At 49.9% G+C, this 21,227-nt stretch overlaps 1 protein-coding gene across 1 annotated transcript; it reads right to left on the bottom strand.

Moving 5' to 3' along the window:
- Positions 1-450: 450 nt before the first annotated feature.
- Positions 451-16,349, bottom strand: LOC116962846 (dentin matrix acidic phosphoprotein 1-like). The gene is made up of 6 exons (XM_032997968.2): positions 16,284-16,349; positions 3,747-3,987; positions 2,849-2,925; positions 2,701-2,748; positions 1,962-2,216; positions 451-1,802 (listed from the first exon to the last, which is right to left on the bottom strand). Exons 1-6 carry the CDS (start codon positions 16,347-16,349, stop codon positions 510-512), a joined length of 1,980 nt encoding a protein of 659 aa, XP_032853859.2. The 3' UTR covers positions 451-509.
- Positions 16,350-21,227: the final 4,878 nt, after the last annotated feature.

Below are 21,227 nucleotides of genomic sequence, written 5' to 3'. Positions count from 1 at the left end.
TCCCGTCCTGAAGTAGTACTTCACACACCACGTGTGCACACCAGCTGTAGCTTTTCCTCCTTACGTGCAGGACGTGGAGCTAACGGGAAGCTCCTGCTGGAGTCTGGGCAGGTGCTTTTAGGGCAGTGGTAGATAAGTACAAGGGGTGAATGCAGGGACCTTTCTGCCCAGCGCGCCCAAGCGCAGCTCCCGGGGCGCAGGGCGGCCACGCTGCCCTTATGGCATCTCCCCGATGGCACTCACAGCTCTCAGCTGCTGTCTGGTTTTAGTAAAGCAAATGGCTTTTCTTGATGCAGTTTGGCATTTTCCCCACGTCGGGCACCACCTCCCGCTTCGCGCCCTGCGTAGCGTGCCCAGGTCAAGCCCTGGCGATCCCGCCTCCATTTTATCCACAGCGTCTTCTCAGGAACAAGTCAACCGGGCTATATAGCAAATAAATTAAACCCCTCCTCCCCCTACCCCCCCCCCCCCCCCCCCCCCCCAGCACCGATGAGGCTTTGGGGCACACGTCAGTACCCATCCTGGCAGTCGTTGTCATCGTAGTCGGCAGCGGGCTTGTTGCGGTAGGCGCCCGGCCGCCGCTTGCGGCTCCCGCTCTCCAGGCTCTGCGGCGAGCTGTCGTCCCCGCGGCTGCTGGACTCGCGGGTGGCATCCTCCTGGGAGTGGCTCTCCTCATCGTCATCGTCCTCCTGGGACTCACTGTTGTTGCTCTCTGTGGACCTACTCTCCTCGCCTGTGTTGTCTTCTTGGCTGTCGCCGTCCTCCACGGACGCGCTCTGGCTCTCGGCTGATGCGCTGGGCACGTCTCCATCAGGGTTGGAGTCATCCTCATCCTCCTTTGACTCCTCCGCAGTGTCCTCTGTGGACTGGCTCTGCTCACCATCATCTTCCCCGGACTTGCTCTGGTTGCCTTCGTCTTCCCCGGACTCGCTGTCAGGCACGGACGGCGCACTCCTGTCCTGGGCAGATTCCCAATCCTCCTGTCCTTCCTGGGACCGGCTGCCGCTGCGCTCGCTCGACGTGCTCACCACCTCCCGGGAGACGTCCTCCGGGGACTCCCCTGCCTCTTCGTCCGACTGGTCAGTGGTGCCCTCCCTGGACTCGCTGTCCTCACCCTCCCTGGAGGGGCTGTCCTCCCCATCCCCGTCCTCGCTGGAGCGGCTGGCGCTCTTTTCCTCCGACTGGCTGGTGGCAGGCTCTTCCGACTGACTGTTGTCCTCTGTGGACGGGCTGTCTTCTCCCGAGTCAGTGTCCTCCACTTCTGGGGACCTGCTGTCACCCTTCTCCCAGCGATGGGAGCCAGCCCCCCAGCTGCTCTCTCGGCTGCTCCCCAGGCTGCGGGGGCCAGCACGGTGCCCCTTGTAGCTGCTGCCCAGGCCATCGAAGACGGAGGGGTCATCGCCCTGCATGCCTTCATCCTCAAAGTCGTAGCTCTCCTCCTCCTCCTGGCTGCTGCTGCTGCCCCCTCCCTGCCTGTAGGTCCGCTCATACCGGCTGCCGAGGTAGTTTCTGTATCGCCGGTGGTCCACCCCGGTGCTCTCGCTGCTGCTACTGCTGCTGCTGTCGCTGTGCCCTCCACCACCCCTGGCATCCCCACGGCCAGCGTCGTGGTCATGTTCGTCGGCACCAGCCACGTAAGTAGGACCTTCTCCCCCCTCCTCTTCCCCGTTCTCATCGAAGGTGTCATCCCCACTGTCGTCCTCCTCATCCAGGAGCCCGCCGGCGTGGGAGGGAAGCCCACTGACTCCAGCGCCGTGGTGCTCTCCGTTGCCGCCATCGTCAGCATCGCGTGCATCCTCCTCCTGTGGAGGTGACAAACGGAGAGGAATGGAAAGGCTTGCAGGTCACGGGCGCTACCGACACAGCTCGCCACGCAGGCCAAGCGCTACCCTGGCTGACACCAGATCTGGGGCTACGTGCACCTTCCTGGCAGAGCAAAACACCTCTCTCCACTCACTCACCAGGAAACCAAGGCTGTTCCCATCCCGGGCACTTGCATCCTCGTGGTCCACCCAATTCAGGTCCTGAGCCTCCCCAACTCTGCCTCCCTTCTCTTGGCCACCGTGCTCGCCCAGCTCCTCGCCCACAGCATTCCCACCCGCCGGGTCCTCGACAAGGGCATTGTCCCCTCTCTCCACACTGGCAGGAGGATATCTGCCATCTCCACCACCCAGGAGGTTGCCCAGCTTGTTGATGTAATCTTCACTTGCTGTGTCCTGGAGGCAAAACATGACACAGTGCTTTGGTTTATTAAACACCACTACGCATTTACTGCTACTGCTACTGCTGTGGGATGATCTGGCACTCCTAAGCCATGCAAGTGCTCAAGCCTTCGTCATTGCTTGCACCTCAGCCTTTCAGTTGTTTCTGCTGAAAGAATAAAAAAAGAAAAAGTAGCCGCCAACAAAGGGGCAACCCAGAAAAGTCCAAACTGTTCAGAGCACAGAAACTCCTTTTTCAGGACTGACAGCAGAAGGCGGAAGGTCAACTGGGAACATACACAGGGAGGCGAGGTGGAATGAGCCGAAACCAACCCAGCTTGGAAAGACTGAGGAGACGGGCAAAGCTCGAAGTCCAGCAGAAGCAGCAGCTCTTCCCCCAGGTGCCTGGCCCGGGGATGCCTGCCCAGGGCTGGCTCCCCGCCCCAGACCTGCTCCGCCAGCCGCTGCCGCTGCGGGACCGGGGCACCCCCCGGCTTACCTGCTGCTGGGCACTGGGGCCGAGGCGGGCGGGCTCGTGGCCGGGCACCTAAACGCATCCAGGAGACATGTGGTCAGTGATCGGTGCGCCTTGGCTGGGCGAAACCGCCGGGGTTTGGGGTTTGAGTACCTGCCCGGTGGGTACTTACGGGGTGAGCGCGGGCTGCGGCCCACAGGAGCAGCACCAGGAACGCAGGAACCCTCATGTCGGTCGTGGTCCCTGCAGCTGCGACAGGGAGCAAAGTATTTGCACACTGGGGCGAAGCATCTGCGTGTGCCCCTGGCTGTCCCTTGGCCCCACGAAGCCCCCCCAGCTGATACAGCCTTGCCGCCCTGGCACATGGTGCTCAGCCCAGCATGTCACCAAACCAACCAAGGTTTTGTCCTCGTCCTGCCTCCTGGCATCTCCTGCGCAGGAACTTCCCTTTATTTTGGGATTTCAAACACCTGGCTACGTTCTTGCAGATTTTTTGTCTAAAGGTCATTAAAGAGTGGGAAAGCTCCCCCAAATTCCCTGCTCCCGCAGCGATGTCCCCCGCCACCAGGAGCCGGCACCACAGATGAGCAGTGCCACGAGGGGACGGGCTGCAGGGCTGTGCCTCCCACCCCGCATGGTCCCCACAGCCCCACAAAACCTCCCGCCGCCCCAAAGTGGAGCACCCCACTGAGACAACCCTGCGGAGAGCTGCAACCCCCGTGGCTGCTGGGTCGGTCTGGCATCCCAGCGGCACTGCTGCCTGCCCGGGCAGGTCGAGAAGCATGTGGCTTGCTTCCAGCTCTGCTCTTATTTTCCAAGCCCCTTAAGCAGCCCAGCACCACATCCCCACGGGGAACTGCGCTGCACATCACCCTGCACCTGAAACGCGCTGGAGCAAAGAGCCACGCTCCCGATTTCTTCCCTTACAAAGCAACACCTACATCCCAGCTTACATGTCTCTCCTGCTTTCTACCAAAACTTGCAAGGAGACCTACAACCCCTGCCCCCGGACGTTGCCGTTTTTCACTCCAGGCGATGCCAAAGCGACCTAAAGAAACCAAAACCTTTACCTTGAGGCGTGGCGCACGCCGGCGTCTCCTCCGGTGCTGGGGATGGGTCGAGGTGGCTGCTTGTGTTGGGGTGCCCCGGGCTGTGTGTCCTGGCGTGGCCGTGCGGGCATTTAACCACTGGCCGGTGCCGGCCCCGGGCCGGGGGCAGCCAATGGCACCGGCGGGCAGCACCGCCGCGCGCGGAGGTGTCGCCGGGAACTGGCCTCCCACACTTCCTCCAGCCTCCGCCGGGACGCCGGCCCTAAAAAAGCTCCTTGTGGTTGCAGGATGACGAGGCGGGCTGGCAGTTAATGACCGACTGCGCTGGCCCTGTGTTTTAGCTGCTAAATTTATTCCGTTCACACACTTCCCGCCGTGACACGCACAAACAACTACGGTGTCGCCCACGCCGAGCACTGGACCCCGTCCCAGGGGTGGCATCCTCCTAACACATGCGCGTGGGAGCAGCATTTGCCCCCCGTGCTGTGGGCCAGGGGGGCTGAAACATGAGTGGGACCGTTTCCCTGCCGGGACTCAGCCTCCCCCTGCGCCTCGGGGCAGGAGCACAAAACGCTGTGCTAGAAGGAGAGGATGTGCCTATTTTCATGCCCACACACGCACTCGTGCAAGGGAGAAAGGAAATAGTAAATGGAGGTGTGCAAGGAGGCCCTGCTCCGAGGGTGTGTAGGACACTCAGCACTTCTTCCAGCTGCTGGCCAGGGGATGAAACCTCTGCTCTGGAAAACATGGGCAACAACATGTGCACGTGTGTATGGGCACGTGTGTGCATGGGCATGTACATGCAATAATATATGTGAATACATAGGCACACACCATATATACCCCAGAGTTTCTCGGTGTGGCGTGGATTATCTACTCCAAACGGCGGAACGAGCCCGCAGCGTGGACAGCCCCCTGCTCACTCACAGATGATGTGAGAGGGAGTTTGCAAACCCCCCACGTGCACAGATACACACACACCCTGACACGGTGCAACTGTACCTCTCTGCCCACGCGGTTTAGGACAGGACCCGCAAGCCCCAGCCGTACACCCAGCTTTTCCCTCCGGCCCAGCCTGGGCGGAAGGAGGGTGAATTCTTTGCCTGTATTTGGCCGTTGCTAAATCCTCCGCGCCCGCAACACCGCCTCTCTGCTAATAAAAACACCCCGCTAGTGCAAATAGGTTGCTTTGAAGCAGGCAGTGCATCTCTGCTCTGCAAGCTGGGTTCTCCCCACACCTGGGCTGCAGGGGATGGGCATGGACATGGGGTGAGGGGGCCAGGAGGAGGGCGCCTACCTGTGCATGTTTTAGTGCGTGTGGGGGAAGTGTAAATGACAGCATTGATGCTCTGTGAGGAGCGTTTACAAGTCCTCCCTGGGTGGGAGGAGCTGTTTCTGCTGCCCTGGGTAGAAGAAAGAGGCCTTCAGACAGCAGAGCCCTGCTCCCCCTGGGAGCTGTGGTGGCAGGGGAGGCCGGTGAAACATGGCTTGCCTTCAGCAGAAAACGAGTCCTTGCCTGCCCTGCTGTAAAGCCCTGGCAAGCCGCAGCCACCTGCAACAGCCCCTTGGTACAGGGACCCAAATTCCCTAGAGGTGGAGGGACAGCCCAGGGGACACGATGAGGGCTGGAGGTTGGCAGGGACTCACAGGACATGCTGGCGCTGCAAAATAAGTGACTTAAGGAAACTTGAACAGGGTCAGGATTGAGCCAGGGCTCTGCAAACCACCGATTACCTGAAGAATTTGCCTGGGATGTGTCACCTGCAGACAGCAGCACCCAGGAAGCACCCCTCAAGCTGCAGCACCACCGCAGCTGGGCAGAGCATCTTGTGGAACCAGACACGTCGGTCTGCTGTTGTGGACGCCTGTTTAATTCCATCCTCCAAAATCTCCTGCCTTTTCCTCCCATCATTACCAGCCACGGGACTGTGTGTGTTTGCCCTGGGAGAACTGGGCGAGGACCATGCAGGTGCCAAGTGCGACGAGCATCTTTTTTTCTCTTTTCTCCTGTCTCCCATGCAGGGAGGCCCCGGTGCTGCCCTGGCCCCCCTGTTCTCCCCACAGTCCCTTGGCCTCAAGACAGGCACCATGAAGCCGCTCGCTCTCGTGCACACACACACTTTCAGCAGATGTTTTCCCTCTTCTCCCCTACCCAACCCCTGCCACAGATACCGTGGGATGTATTTTCCTCTTGACCTGAGACAAAATTATACCCCTGTCCCCAGCCAGATATGAGTTCACGTTGCCAACCTTTTTTAGGCAGCTCCAACAATTACCATGCTTTGTTGTTGTTGTTGTTGGTTCTTTTTTTTTTTTTTTTTTTAACGTCAAACCTTCATTTAACTCAGCCCCCAAAGACCTGGTGCTGCCATGAGTCCAAGCACCGCTGTGCAAGAAGGGGATAAACACCGAGCTGTGCACACCTGGCTTTTCTACAACACAAGTCACTCACTGGCCCCCCCCCTCCCCCCCCCAAGGCCACCTCCCTCCCTTCCGATGGCCCTGAAACGCCCGTGGCACCAGCACACCCAGCAGTGCTTGCTGCCAGCACCCCGACCTGACCCCGAGTCTCTGCGACCTCCCAGGTCTGTCCCCCAAACCCCTCCCAGAGAGCATCCCACGGCATCAGCCAGGCTGCCCCAGCAGCTCTGCCTTTGTTTTGCAAGGAAAAGAAATCCCAGCCCACACATTGTAACCTTACAATAAGCCTTTTAAAACAAAACAAAACCGAACAACAAACCCATCACTAATATTTAGGATTATTGTTGTTACACCAGAGGTGAGAAATAGACTGAGGGTGGGGGAAGCGACTGTCTGACTGGTGTTTTAAATGCCACTGTGCATTTCGCCAAGTCCTACTCTCCTGAGATGTCTGGTCCCTGGAGATGGCCAGGACAGGGAGCAGAGGGGTGAGGAAGATGGGGCAAACCTGGCCAGGCTAAAGCTGGCACCCTCAGGCTGGCCAGGAGGAGGTGGCCGAGTCAGGGATGAGAGGATTGTCAGGGCTGGTAAAAAGATGCAGGAATATCACTTTTCTATTTGAGAAGTTGGACTGTGCGGTGTTCATGAGGACAGAGACAAGATATGAGCACAGAGAGCAGGAGGGATTAGAGACACCGAAGCCAAGATAGAAGTTGGCACTGCAGGGAGCAAGCTGACAGTGGAGGCACGTAACAGCTGCTCTCCTCTGCCCATTGAAACATCTCAGCAGCAAAAACTCAAGAAATTAATATTGTTCCAAAGAAACATCGTTCCCTCTTTTTTTTCAGTCCTTTATTTTTTTGAAGTCTGAGTAGATACTACCTGCGTTTCATAGCATTAATGTGACACATAATGCAGTAGCTACTGATAACATTTTAGGTGTTTGAAGAACAGCACTGGTAACTCAGCTCCTCTCAGCAGCAAGCCTCACAGTTACAAATGCTGTGATACGCGGCAGATGGAAGTTACCATCCTGTTTTTCACAGCCTGGAGGCGTGCATATATTTGCTTGATGCTAAGCCTTTAAAACTTGCTATTTCTTCTCACTGCGAAAAAAACACATCGTAGGAGCCTGAGTCCTGGAACCCTGAATTACATACACACACAGGACTCCCCTAACACCAGACCAATGCACAAGACCAACAGCCCTCTTCCCTTGCCCCCCAACAGCACAGGGATCATTCACCCACCCTTAGGTGTCTACCGTGGAGCTTCCTTTACAGCCAGAGAAAACAAGCATTTTTAAGGCACCAGCCTTACTTCAGGTACCTATTTCAGGCTGAACTGCACCTCAGACTGAAGTCTCCATGATGCTGCTGAAGGAAGGCGACCAGCGTGCTGATCTTGTCCTACCAACCTACCTACCAAGATGCACCATGCTCTTGCCCAACAGACATGCAAGGCAAGTTGCCTAAACCCTTTTCTCCTCACCTCCCATGCCGGCCCCGCGCTTCCTTCACTTCCATTTCTAGCATTTTTATATCACCCTCCTCTGAGCAACAGGCTCCAGGCTCTTCACAAGTGTTTTTCCTTCAGAAGAAAATGCCGTGCAGAGGCACTTGTCCCAAGCGACCTGTATGGCCCCGTCCATCTCTCCTGGTGGCTGCAGGCAGATGGGCTGGACAGTAAGACCCAGCCCTACAGGCTGGGCTCTGTGCAGAGAGATGAACTCAACTCTCCCAATTAAAAACAATTATGGGAGTAACGATGTGATTATTTTTTCCAGATGCAAGATGCACTTGCCTAACGGGTGCCAGCTCCATTTCTTTCATGGGAGAAAGTGCTACTTGTGAATAACTGGTTACGGACCTGTTGCCAGCAGCTGGCTTTCAGGCACACTCAGCCATCACGTGCAAAAACCCCTTCCCAAATGCCTGCAGCAGCCGGGAAGTACAAGTGGAGGCTGCTCAGCCCCTTGCACCTGCATTTTTGGGGACAGAACAAGGCAGGTCCCTCTGCAGCCTCCATCTCTCCTCACTACCATCTCCACACACGTGGTCCAGCCTTTTCTGGGCAGGGGAGCCGCAAAACCAGCACGTCACCTTGGCAGTCTGTTTGGACAAAGGTATTGTAGCTGTTCTGCGCTACTTTGCCATTTGTGCTTCTACTCATTGCTGGAGTAAAACACGTAGAGAAATAATTGGTATTCCCATTGTGCCAGTTGCTGCTGGAAGTCGTGGCTGGGCAAGTACATTGTGCCATCTCTGCCAGATGTGCGTGACCAGATTCTCAGGTCTGAGAAGTTCATATTCATCAACCAGCTTGGCTGAATTCACTAATTCGAGGCCATGACTTCATCAGCTGCGGACCTGGTGCCCGGTTTCTGTCTGGCCACTGTCAGATCTAACACGTCTTCCTGCACACAGGCACTACTGCAACTTGCTGCCTTGGGCCAAAGTAAGGGCAGGGACAGATGCCCAGCTCAGCCCCTCCTCGGGGACTGGTATTGACACTGCTGGCACAGACACCAGGCAGCCCCAGTGTGACTGGGCTGTCCATAGCTCAGCACTGACAGCAGTAATCACAGCAACAGCAATGGGTAATTATGGCTCCTAAAACTCCATTGAGAGTACAGTGTCTTCTACACACATTCCCTGCTCAGAATTCAGTCCCTTGGGAGGTGGGCGCAATAAGTGTTTGTCAAGCACAAGCTGGAAATGGAATGATAACAGAGCCTTAACATGAAAATCCCTCTCCAGCCATCTCCCTGTGCTCACCCCCGCTCCAAGTGGAATTGCAGAAATCTGTGCCAGACACTGGCAAAGCAGAGCAATGTCAGTGCTCTTGGGAAATAAAACACAGCAATTGAGCTGAGGCTGGCTTTGCTCTCGCGCATCAGCTGGCAGCTTGGGGTGACCTGCTCCAAGATGCAGGTTTGAAATACAGCCAGCTGCACTGTGCATGACTATTAGATGTCTATAAATGTTTCACAGTACCCTGATTTCTTGTTGGAGGGAAAAAAGCCATCAGAAGGAAATGACGAGTGCGAAGGGGTGATGCAGAGGCACAGGCTACCCGGCGTGGGCAGAGAGGTCAGGACAGGGTTGGCAGCTTGAGGGATGAAGACATCTGTACGAAGAGCCAGACCCTCCTCCTGGAGGGTGGTCAGCACTTCTCTCATTCCTGTACTGTCATTATGGCTCACTTGGTCTAAATTTATCGCTGCTCAGTGTAGCAGGACAGGAAGCATTACCACAGTCCCCTAGGAGCCTGGAAAAGCTGGGTAGGCACCGTCAACGCAGCCCTTGGGCAAGAGACCAGCAGCAATTTGGCTCGTACCTCCGAAAGACAGAAGCCTTCTCCACTACGAGCTTCATCCCGTCGGGATGCTGAGCAGCTGTGAGCTGGGGCAGCCCAGCCTCCAGCCAGCTTTCTGGGTGCGCAGAGCATGCATCACCGTCAGAGAACAAGAGGTGGTCACTCCCCATCACCGGCTAGCCCTGTGAGTGGAAAGCCCTGCCCCACAGTCAAAGCATCATCTGTCGTGACAAGGTCTGCACGCTCCTTGCAGATGTGTCCTGTGCCAGGCCCCCTTGGAAAGAGGGATACCAGACTCCTGGTCTGGCCTGGGATGGTCAATGGTATCTCCAGGTTTGTCCGGTTTGCAATTAGCTAAATCTCTGAAATGCCTGAGCTGAGGTGTTCTCCCCTAATGCTGACAACATGCTTTTCCTTAGGCTTACGCATCTTTTTGTTAATATTCAAAATGTTAATATTTTTTTTAAAAAGACCAGAAAACAAAAATAACAGAAAAAACACACTACCAAAACCCAAACACACCCCACCCCCCGAAAAAAAAAAACCAACAGAGAAGTCTCAACCAATGCAACCACAGAAAATAAAAGCAAGACAGAAGATACTAAATCTCTGGGACAGCAGAAGCTCTTTCCAGCAGCCAAGACCTATTTCTTTCTATGCAAATTTCCTCCTGTGCTTACAAAGTCATTAAACCCTCATTGTTCAAAACCCAACCCAAGCCCAGCTGTAGGACCACATCACGCTTTGCGTGAGCTCCCCTTTGAGCTGAGCTCAGTCAGCACAGCACCCGCGCTGCGCACACCTGGACTGCTCGTCCCACGGCAGGGGAGGGAGTCAAACCTCCCAGGAAAAGGTGCGCAAGGCAGAAAAGGCAGGAGAATAGAAAGTCCAAAGTTGCCTGCTTCCTTGGAGTAGGAAGAAGGAGGAGGAGGAGGAAGGAGGAAGCCAGAAGTGTCCTTGGTCACCCACAGACACTCTAGGCAGGTGCGAAACCTACAGCTTTGCAATAGCTAAGGAGCCCCATCGCTGCCAGCCAGAAAGGCACAGTGTTTCTCCTATTTCATTCATCAGGAACAGCCTAATTTCCAATGCCAAAATGCTTAGCAAACCCTGAAGGCATTTCACAGGTGTTTTGGCAAATCCTCTTCACTTAAGTTGATGATCTAGCTATTAATTATTATTACATGAGTCCTGTAGCCACACCTTTCATGATATTACATATTGTATAAGGGTCTATATAATAAAAATCCTACAGTAGTTATTCTACATTATATAGGAATCCACATGCATGTGTTAAACTGCTCTCAGTAAGAAACGAGTATGAAATCCAATAGGATGTTTTCTGGTTTTCCTTAGTTCCTAAAGGGTGAATAAGTACTGGGGGGGAGAGGGAGGCATGGGACACGGAGGGGAAGCACTGTTTTGAATGTCAGAGGGACAAAGGAAAACCTGGAATGATTAACTGGAAAAAAACCCACATGGGCTTGTAGGTAACAGACTCAAACGAGTCCCGACCAGCGGCCAAAGCGCGGGTGTGCGCCTCCGGGGAGGCTCTGCGCCGTGCGCTGCCAGCGCAACAGAGGCAGCTCGGGGACATCTGCCAGCACCTGGCAACAGCCACCCCCGATTCTGAGACAGGAATCTGCATTTCTGCTCCACGTTCACACGGACCGCAACAGGAATTGAATCTTACTGCTTTTAAGACCTAGATTGAGAAGATCTCTCTATTCACCCCAGCAATCAGTTTATTTGGTTCGAATACCGGTTATAGGGCTGGATCAACAGTTCACTCTCGACAACGTGATGACTCTAACACTCTTCCTCTTTTGATCTATTCATGAATAAAGCTTTTTCACCGCCTCCCCCCCTCCCCCAGCTGTTCTTTGTAATTCTGTACCAATCAACTTAAATGACCATGCTGTAAATGACAGACTGAAGTCTTACACAACAGACTAATTTTGCTGGACAAGCATATTCACACTCTGTTAAACTTCCAGCTGAATTCAATGGTACACCTCAAAGGAGTTACGTTCGTGTGGTTGCATGTGCTAATCGTAACCGTTTGACTCAGGCTATTTCCTCTCCATTGTTCCCACTGAAACCCCCTCTTGTCACACAATGCTTTTATTCTGCATGCTGAATGCATAGAAAAATATTGCACATGAGATAATACAAACAGAAATATTAAAAAAAAAAAAAATGCCCCTAAGAAATGAATACTGGATAAGCAATTACTCTCATGCACAGAATTCACACTTTTGCATAGCCAGGCACAAATGAAAAGATGTGAAGATATGTTTGATAACCAAGCAGGGAAGACTGATGCAAACAAATGCAGGTGAGGTGCTGGCAGGGGAAGCAGGGTCAAGAATCACTGCTCCCAACCTGCACTGTCTCACAGCTGGAGCAGGTACACAGCACTCCCCTCCAATTTTTTTTTTTTTTTTTTTTTTTTTTAGTAGCTTCATGTCTCAAGTCACTGACAAAAACTTTCCTGAGGCTTTCTATTATTTGTGCCTCTTGAAATGTCTGCAAGCTCCGGCACTACATGCCTTCTCAAGTCACATATGCTAACTGTAAGGTGCCTGTGCTGTGGGAGCAGCCCTGCTCTGCCCAGATGTAATTACACGGTATGCTTCGTGGCTTTCTATAAGGAAGTGGCATCACCACCTCTGTCTTCCTCCAGGCACGTCTCCAGAAGCAGCCCAAATGGGGATGCAGAGCCATGAAAGGACTTCCTCCGTCCACCCAGCTGCATGGGGCAGGAGCAGGAGGATCCTTGGAAACATCATCCTCCATCTTCGACAGGGTCTGGCACTCCTCACTGAACAAATCAGGCCAGAACCACAAAAACTGATTCATCTCACCCGCACTCCTCTCAGCATTGTGGGCTTAAGCACTTCACTACCCAGCCCACATTCAGATCTTGCCCATGCCCACAGCTGTCATCTCTTCATATGACTAACGTGCTCCAGCTCCAGCAGGTAAGCTCCAATCTTTCCATTCCCTCCAATGCCTAGTCGCAGAACTGAAAAATAAATGGAATAAAGGCAGGTTTTGGTTTGATTATCCTCCCAGGTTTTTTTACCCTTAATATAACCAAACCCCAAAATAAAGCTAGTGAGACCTGGCCGAGCATAAATGCAAACAGCGTGCTTGCACAGGCATCGTCAAAAACCACTCACTTCTGTGAACTTTTCAAGAAAACCCATTTCCCAGCACAGATCCACTGGCAAAAGCAGCCCGTGCTGGCTGAGCCCTGCACCGGGGCAGCCCCGTGGCACGTCCTCGCCACTGCCGGTGGCAGCCGTAATCTTCCTGCTGAGCCAGGCTTGCTCTGTCTGAGCTGTTCCTGACCTGCCTGCAGTGTGTGTGTGTTCTGGGTTTGCCTGTGACGGCCGTTCCTCTGGCTGCCCCGGTGCTTACGGCCGTGACTCCGACGCAGCGGTGCTGCGCAGGGAGACGCTGCCGGGATGGAGGCGTGGGATGCAGGGATGCAGCACCGAGGGGCACAGGAGTGGGGGGCGAGAGACAGGCACGTTCTGGGCACCACAGACCCCTCGGCTATGCACAGCTCACCAATGCTCAGGCCTGGACCTTCTGGGTTTAGGGGTAACAACGTATAGGAATATTGAGAATTTTGCATGAAGAAATACTCTAAATTATTAATCCTTCTTTTCTGGAATAATTAGATCCTGGTGTGACAGTCATGGAGATCTTGCTCTACAATGTGTGGTGCTGCTGACAGGCTGTTTTTTTTCTGGCTGTAGACCTCAGGAGATTAATTTCTGGGGGGGAGGGAGGTGACAGTCACAGCTCCCTGCAAGGTGGTACCCCCTCACGATGCTGTTTGCTCCCAGTTTGGGTCCTGCTTCCCTCTGAGCACAAGGAGACAGGCACCATGCAGCAGGAAGGTGCAGCATCCTTCTCCTTCCCACCACCTCATCTCATGGTAGAACTATAATTTGATTCCTCTCCTCACAGCTATTTTTGGATTTTCACCACTGAAATCAGCATAACTCGGTTCAGACGGGAAGTTGTTGCTACAGCACTAGAGAAGGGTACCTGGAAATGAATACCAGTCTTTGATTAAAAGATTCTAAAGATTAAGAGAGTCTAAACTCCTTTTAATATAACATACTGGAACAGACATACAAAAAAAGGGCTATCAAAAGAATGTTCTACTCCCTTATCCTTCATTTAGGCAAAAGGCAATGGAAACATTTTTATAACAGTACTGTTATATACTGCATAATTTACCAAGGAGTTTCTGCAGTGGCAAGGAAATGATCAAACAAAGCTCTTCAAATAAAAGTAAATAACAAGCAAATAAGATAAATAGAAATCAAAGTTTTACTATGTGAGACGCATCTTGAATGTCCAGAGTAAACACAACCATCTGGAGTCATCCTTGAAGCCTTCACTCAAAAAATTTTAGAAGCCATACAAAAGAGGTGAGACAGATTTGTGTAAAAATTGGAGGAATTGACTGAGGACCAGACACACATCTTAAACCAGCTCAACTATGCTGAGTCTTCACTAACCCCAAACCTTTGCCTAAAGGAGAAATGAGCTCATGTAAATGCCTTCCGTGTTTCTGATGCTGAAAGCTAGAGCTAGAGACAACAGACATCTTATGGCAAGAGTGTTTCTCTCTCCTCACTCCTCCCTTCTCACCAGAAGGTCCCTGTCACCCTGTGAAAAGCAATCTGCCTCCTTATTCCCCTCCCAGTTTACCCCATCTCATTGCCCCTTTGCTCCCCTCTCCCCAGTATGAATCCAGTGACCTGAGCGACCCCGAAGAGGCATTGAGGCCGTGATGAAAACCACCAGTCACTGTAACACCGATGATGCCTGAGCCCGCAAGACATTTACCCCCTCTCTGTGTCCTCCTGTTCCCTGCCTGTTTAGTTAATTTTGTTTTGAAATAAACATCTCTTCAAATACTTTTCCCACCAGAGAACTAAAATGTGCCAGGCGTGGACTGCCTTCTAAAACTGCTCCCATCAGGTAATTCACAAGTGGTATTTTTAAACCCATAGCTCGTTGAACAACAGGCATTACACCCACCCACCTACAGGCACTTCTTTGTCTTGCAGGAGGCTGTAGGCAGCGAGCCATCGCACGTGCAGGTGGCAGATTTGATAGGAGCCTGATCTTCATATGTTGTCACAAATAACACATCGTCCTCAGTACTGAATTCTATTTGAGGAATAAATAGAGAATTGCACAAATTGCCAAAGTCGAGGATGCACACAGCAAGGGAAAAACCCGAGGGAAGAGAGGAGCAGTCACGCAGGGCAGAAGCCAGGGGCACAATGCCACGGGGGATACCGAAACCCTCCTGTCCCCTGCAAAGCCCTGAGAGCAGCTGCCCGCCCCAGGGCAGTGCGTACCTGTCCTCAGCCAAGTGAAAAAAACCCCAAGAGCCACCATCCCCGAGCTCCCAGCAGCAAGGGAAGCTCCCTGAAATGCTGCCTTGGAGGAAGTGTAAGAGGGGCCCAGGAGCAGGGCAGGGCTTGTTTAGCTATACAAAGCCACACTTGGCTTTTGTCAATTCCTGAGCAAGAGGGAGCCAGCATTAGAGCTGAAATAAGCCACTTACGGGCTATCTAGAATATTAGCAGCAGAACCAGGACCATCACAGGAGATGTCGGTACTCCAGGTTAAGGCCGTGCTTTTCCTGAATCCACAAGGAGCAGATTAAGCACAACGTTGCACAATTTTTTGCTCCTTAAGGACAATGGCTTTGCTGCCTGTCGTCGCCAAAGATTATTAAACAAACAGTCTTGAAAAACTTCTTTGTGAATCTCGACATGCTTTTTACATCAACTTTCCCATCACAAGTGGATATGGCTTTTTTCTCCACTTACATTTGTTTCATGGTATTCCCAAGCAGCTGCAGAGCCACCTCACGTGGCAGTCAGGTTCAACAGCGAATGAAACGGCATCCATTGGTAATAGGAAATATGTTTGACCCTCCACCTCAAGACTTAGATCCATCTATACAGTCCGTCTTAAGGCAAGTACTCAGTGGAACATCAGCAGTGAAGTAGATGAGCCACAATGACACCCGATGCTACTCAGTCTCTGCTGTCTAACTGTCTGCTTCTGTGTTACACTTCCCCGGAAGCCTCTAACTGCACTATGTGCCTGAAATGATTAAGTGAAATAATCACCAACTTTGGAGCCACGCTTGGAGACTGCACAACTTGTGCAACATGAGTGCTTTCAGCAGAATTGCCCTTAAAATAGCCACGCTGACCTCTATCTCCGTGTCTCGTTATTAAAGCTAATGCACGCCTGAAAAATACGGCAAGACAAAACACATCTCCGCAGCCCCAAACTACAGAAGGGCTCAAATACAGATAAGATATTTTCAGTTTAGAGCCATCTTGCTGGCTTAAGGACTTTTTCTGTTCTTTTCTTCTTCTTTTTAAGAATTTGGTCAACAAAACGTTTTGAACAATATAGACCATTAGCTGAGTCCGTCTGGCTGAAGGACAAAAATAGCCATCCCTCAGTCTGAGCTTTAAAATAGCTCCTCCCCAACGGGATTCAAATGTTCCCCGTCTGGGAAAGATGTTTATTTCTCTCCCTCTTTTTTAAACATTTAATTTCAGCTTATGTAGGCAATGTGGTCAAACATGACACAGCCCAGCACAGCAGCTCACAGGAGACAGGATGAGAGTCTCTAATGCTCTAATTGCATCATGCCTTGAAAGACGAAAGCCTGATTTAGCAGCAGCACACAAGCAGCCTCATCGGAGCCTTGGCCCATTTTGGAGTCAGTCCCCCCACATTATACGTGCAACTCACGGTCCATACATTCAGGCGATAAGAATCCTGGCTGGCACTTGTCTTCTCAGACATCATGAAAATCATGCGCAGAAATACACTCAGTACTTCATTTAATAAGGCTAGATCAAGAAATAAAGAGCACCAATATTTTTAAAAAGCAATATGTGGTTTTGACAAATCGAGATGGCTGAAAGATTAAAAAATGCCACGTAATAACATAAAGGAATTATTATGTGCAAGTAGACAGAATTCCTGCTATATTGAGTAAAACACTGATGATGGAGGGCTCCTGGACTAGTGCGTAAGACAAACTGTGAAACCGTGTAGTCTGTATGGCTCTTGGAACCTGTTTTCAGACACAGAGCTAAGTAACAGGATAAGAAGGACACATAGGAGGACTTTTAACTTAGACTCTCTGTGATTTTTTAAAATGTTTTTAATGATATACCACACTTGGTTGAGATTTTTCACTGAAAAACCTACTAGGAGATAGTTCAGTTTCATAATATTAATCACCAGCTCATATACATTTATTATTATGCTCCATCTTAAGACATGTTTGTTAATCTTGAAAGGCCTCAGAACATTGCAGATCTCTAATTGAGAAGGGCTGCTTTTAGAGTCAAAAAAGCTGTGCTGAAATTTAATTTTTCCAAGTATAAAAATTTCAGTCCAAATTCAGTACAAGGAGCCTTTAGAAGGCAGCTGAATTTTCTTTCTTTTGAGGTAAAATAGAAGGAAGAAGTAATGTACTAATATTACTTAGTCCAGAGGATGTAATATATATATACACACATGCATATTAGATAAACACTATAACTATCAGTGATTAGTTTTCAATAGATAAATTAATTTAGAAAGCCATACATGCAAAAATACTTGGGCAAACTTCCCTATCAGAATACCTATCACAAGATACCTAAAGAGCCACAACTGGCCATGCATCGACATACCTAGATATTCTCCTGCCTCCTCAAGAATAAGGCACGGAAAACCCCTCGTGGCATTCCTGCGGTGCAGCACAACTGATCTGAGGTTGAACAGAGCTGGTCAGAGGCACTGTCTCCCACCAGTTTTCTTAGCTCGCTAACTCTCAAGAAAACTAAATTCCCCATGAAACGGCTCTATGGTCCACACCGACCCAAGCAATTATTTCAAATAGGAAAGGACAAGCGGTGCTTGCCAACATTTCCAACGGGAGCTGCTACAGGCTGTGGTCTTTTAAGAATCTAAACTATTTATATAGCTATCCTAAACGAAGGCTGTTTCAGAGGCTCATGAAAGCCTGCAGGTGCACGATCTGGGAAGGAAGTTACACAGAGACTTCCATTCATTTCCTGATCAGCTGTTAATTAATAACTAACAGGCAATGAGAGATATACTTAGAGCCCTATCAACACCATCTGGCAGACTATGATCTGCAACAGCCTGGGAAGCCTCAGTGCATTCACATCAGTCCTGGCTGTACTCACACTCAAATTCTTTCGTGTCTGTCTGTTGTTTTGCGGTTCTTTTTTTTTTTTCCCCTCCAGTAAAAAGAGAAAAAGCAGGAACAAATAAGCCAGGTATGTATCATGGATACAATAGCCCATGTATGTGCAGTTTCCTTTCCTACTCTAAAACCCCCACTTGAATACCAATTTGCTTATGTTTTTTCATTTCAGGGTAGAGCATATTTGATGGAAAAGTCAAACTTTATTTGTAAATCATAAGTAGCACTGAGGTTAAAATGTACTTTACATTAAAAAAACCTGTAAATTGAACCCTCATAGCTGGTATGGAAGTGGATGGCTCAACACCACTCTCTTGTGGGCAGGGATCTGAAGGCCTGTGGCTGTATGGAGCATGCAGATGTGCAGACAGCTCCAAGAAAAAGAAACGTCTTTTCAGCCTAACTGCCTCCCCCCCACATTCAGTCGTACCCACAGACCTTTTCTGCTATGGAATACAAGGCAAGACAGGCATATTAATAAATGTAACACAAACTTCTCTGAGTTTTTCCTCTTCTTCCTTTGTTTCAAGTGTCTGTTTAGCAGCCGTCACAGTGAGACACAGATAAATCATTTTTTTCACCTCCCTGTACTCGTTTGTCTTCTTTCTTCCACATTTAATTTTTCTTTGCTGTTTGATGCATATTCTTCCTTTCACTTTCCTCTACAGGCAGGTTTTTTCCTACAGCCACGCTCCTCTTCTCACTGCAGGTTAGACTTACTGAAGATCAGCACATAACACTCACCAGTAAGTGCTCATTTTGCTTGAAAATACTCTTATAGGAGAACCCTGCACGTCCAGTTTTCCCACCTTCCTGTTGGACAACACACGACTCCATCGTAATAAGGTAGGGTGCAATTAAAGAGCTGAAGTCTAAAATGAGAGCGGGCATTTCATGTGAGGTACGTCACTAATTGCACAGCACAGCAGACCACCACCGTGGGACCCACTGGTGCTCCAGTCGCAGGGATACATCGGTGCTTCCCAAGCACAGGGTGGTGGAAGCTGTCACGTCCACTGCTAACGGCCACGCATGGATCAGGCAATTTGGGGAATATCGGGTCTTAACTAATTAAAACCAGGGTTTAGTCCAAAGACTCATGAAATGAGAAAGCATCTCTCCACTGACACAGCCGATGTGTCCCACACTGCTGTATCCAGCACACAAGCTACAAGCACAGCACTAAAACACAAAGGGAAACCAAAGCAAAGATCAAGCCAGGATATCAGGACCTCTGGCGTAATACTGGTATCAAATGAATTCATGCCCTTCTATTGTTGAGCCAGAATTGACGCAGCCATGTGCTTCACCAAAAGGTCACCTAGCTGTCAAACTCACTAGTGGCTCAAGTCCTCCCTCCCGAGTAAAACAGAGGTGAGGACAGGATATAATTATTCTGTTTCCAGATTAAATCATCTAATGAGTCACAACAACCATTTCTAGGTTGCAGTTTTCCAACACGTAAACTACTTGGCTCCCCCCTTGCCCCCGTACTTTTACCATGATGGTACAGCACCTCTTTCTGGTGAGAGAACTATTAATCCATCAATGAAAGGTTTTTCAAAAAATTATGCTGCCTGACACAGTGGGACTGGCTACAGACTTCCTTGCTAGTACCGATGGTTCTGAGACAAGCTTCAGCTACCTGATGACACACAAAAAAACACCAGGGATCTCTTCTCAGTCAAAACATTTTGTCATCAAACGCAAAACCAGAAAATTTGATTTAACGAAATATTTTGCAAATATATAACAACTTTGATAAACAAAGTATAACCCTTCAACATCCTCAAAACCAAAATATTTCTTCCCCCATTGCCCTGCAAGTCCCAAGAAAGCTGTTTAAACACAAAACCAGGCAAAGTTAGAAATCACATATATCTTTTTCAGTAATAACCCTCAAATCCCTACAAATTTCAGCTTCAAGATCCTGCACAGTTCTTCAGAGTCTGACACTTTTTTGTGAATTAACAATTTCAAGGCAATGTTAATAGCTATTTTCTGAAAATCTTATGAGAAAATGAGCTAAATACTTAGCTAGCATAAGATTAGCATTGAAATATTTGCCCTGATTTCTGGGGAGCCACCTGAATATCTTTCTATTAGCTGAGGATCTGTCCATACTTGCAATATTTAAAAATCACATAAAAACACTAATCTGATAGTACAAAGAGGGGTGTTCAACACAGTTTTGAATAGATAAAACCAATCATCTTTTATCAATGCACAACAAAAGAAAAAAAAAAATGGGAAGTTCTGAAATATCACCGCTCCTTTCAGATGCTGACCGGCTGACAGACCAGCAGAATTTCAACTCCAATAAGCACGAGTTAGTTTCCAGGCAAAGAAGCAGGGATAAAAGGGGAAAGGATTTAAAGAATTTCTCATGGGCTTTTATCAAAGTTTTATTTTCTGCTTGATCTACAGAGAGAGAGGGTTCAGCTGTGATTTTGGACTCTTTTTTTTTTTTTTTTTTTTAATTTAATTAAGAATAAAATTCACAGTTGGCCCCATAGAACATGGTAAATTTTCATACATTTCCCACTGTATATTGTGCAATCTTCACAATGTCTATTACCTTTTGGGATGAACAGAGTAGAAGCTAGTAAAACTGTATCCTTGAAAAAAAAAAAAAGTTAAAACACCTAAAATGACTGAATTTTCAGCATTTGCATTACTATTCATACCATTCACATACTTATTTTTATTTTACTTTGACCTCTCTTCCAGTCATGTCAGCACAATATGCAAAACATCCTCGTTAGTAAGACATGATATTGGCAGAATGGGAAATTAGAAGCCTGATTTGCTGACTTTACTGCCTATGCCTCTGGAAGTGCCTCTGTTCTTACACTGGTGCATCCGCCTCACTATTTCTGATCTGAGATCCTCACAGAAAGTATTCCAGTTCAGTTTCTGGAATAATGAAATGAGAGGAAAAAGAAGAAAGATGCAAGTCATTAATACTGCCTCATTACAAAACGAAAAGCCACAAAGCATCTGTTGCAGGCAGGCACTACTTGTAGAGGTTTTCACACTTACACCAGCTTACTTTGTACCGTCACTATCAAACAGACAGCACAGCCATGGCAACCGCTTCAAAATAGATAACTTCTAGGAGTTATGCAAGACTCACCAACCAATCCTATCTTTTACATCTTTAATTTTGAGCTTCGCTCTTCACTCCTCTACCTTTTTCCTTTTTACAGGCTTACACGTGCCACGTACTGTATATTCAAACAACACCGAAAAGTTTAGCAAGGACTGGCATCCTCTGCGCTTTACTTTCCCCCACGCCCACAACGTGATGGCCCTGGCTGATCCCTTAATTCGGCTCTTCTGGGGCCAGCCAATGCAGCAGAAACTATTGCACCCGTTCCCTTTGGCTGCCCTCCCCGCAGGACTAAATATGTCCTTCCCACACAACGGTTGAGCTCCACTGGCCCAGCGCCTGTGAACACTGAATGGTC

Source organism: Tyto alba, unplaced genomic scaffold, assembly GCF_018691265.1.
Source record: "Tyto alba isolate M040663 unplaced genomic scaffold, T.alba_DEE_v4.0 Super-Scaffold_23, whole genome shotgun sequence".
NCBI lineage: Eukaryota > Metazoa > Chordata > Aves > Strigiformes > Tytonidae > Tyto > Tyto alba.
The sequence above is the reverse complement of the archived record's forward strand: the minus strand, read 5'-3'. Positions and strand labels throughout refer to the sequence as shown.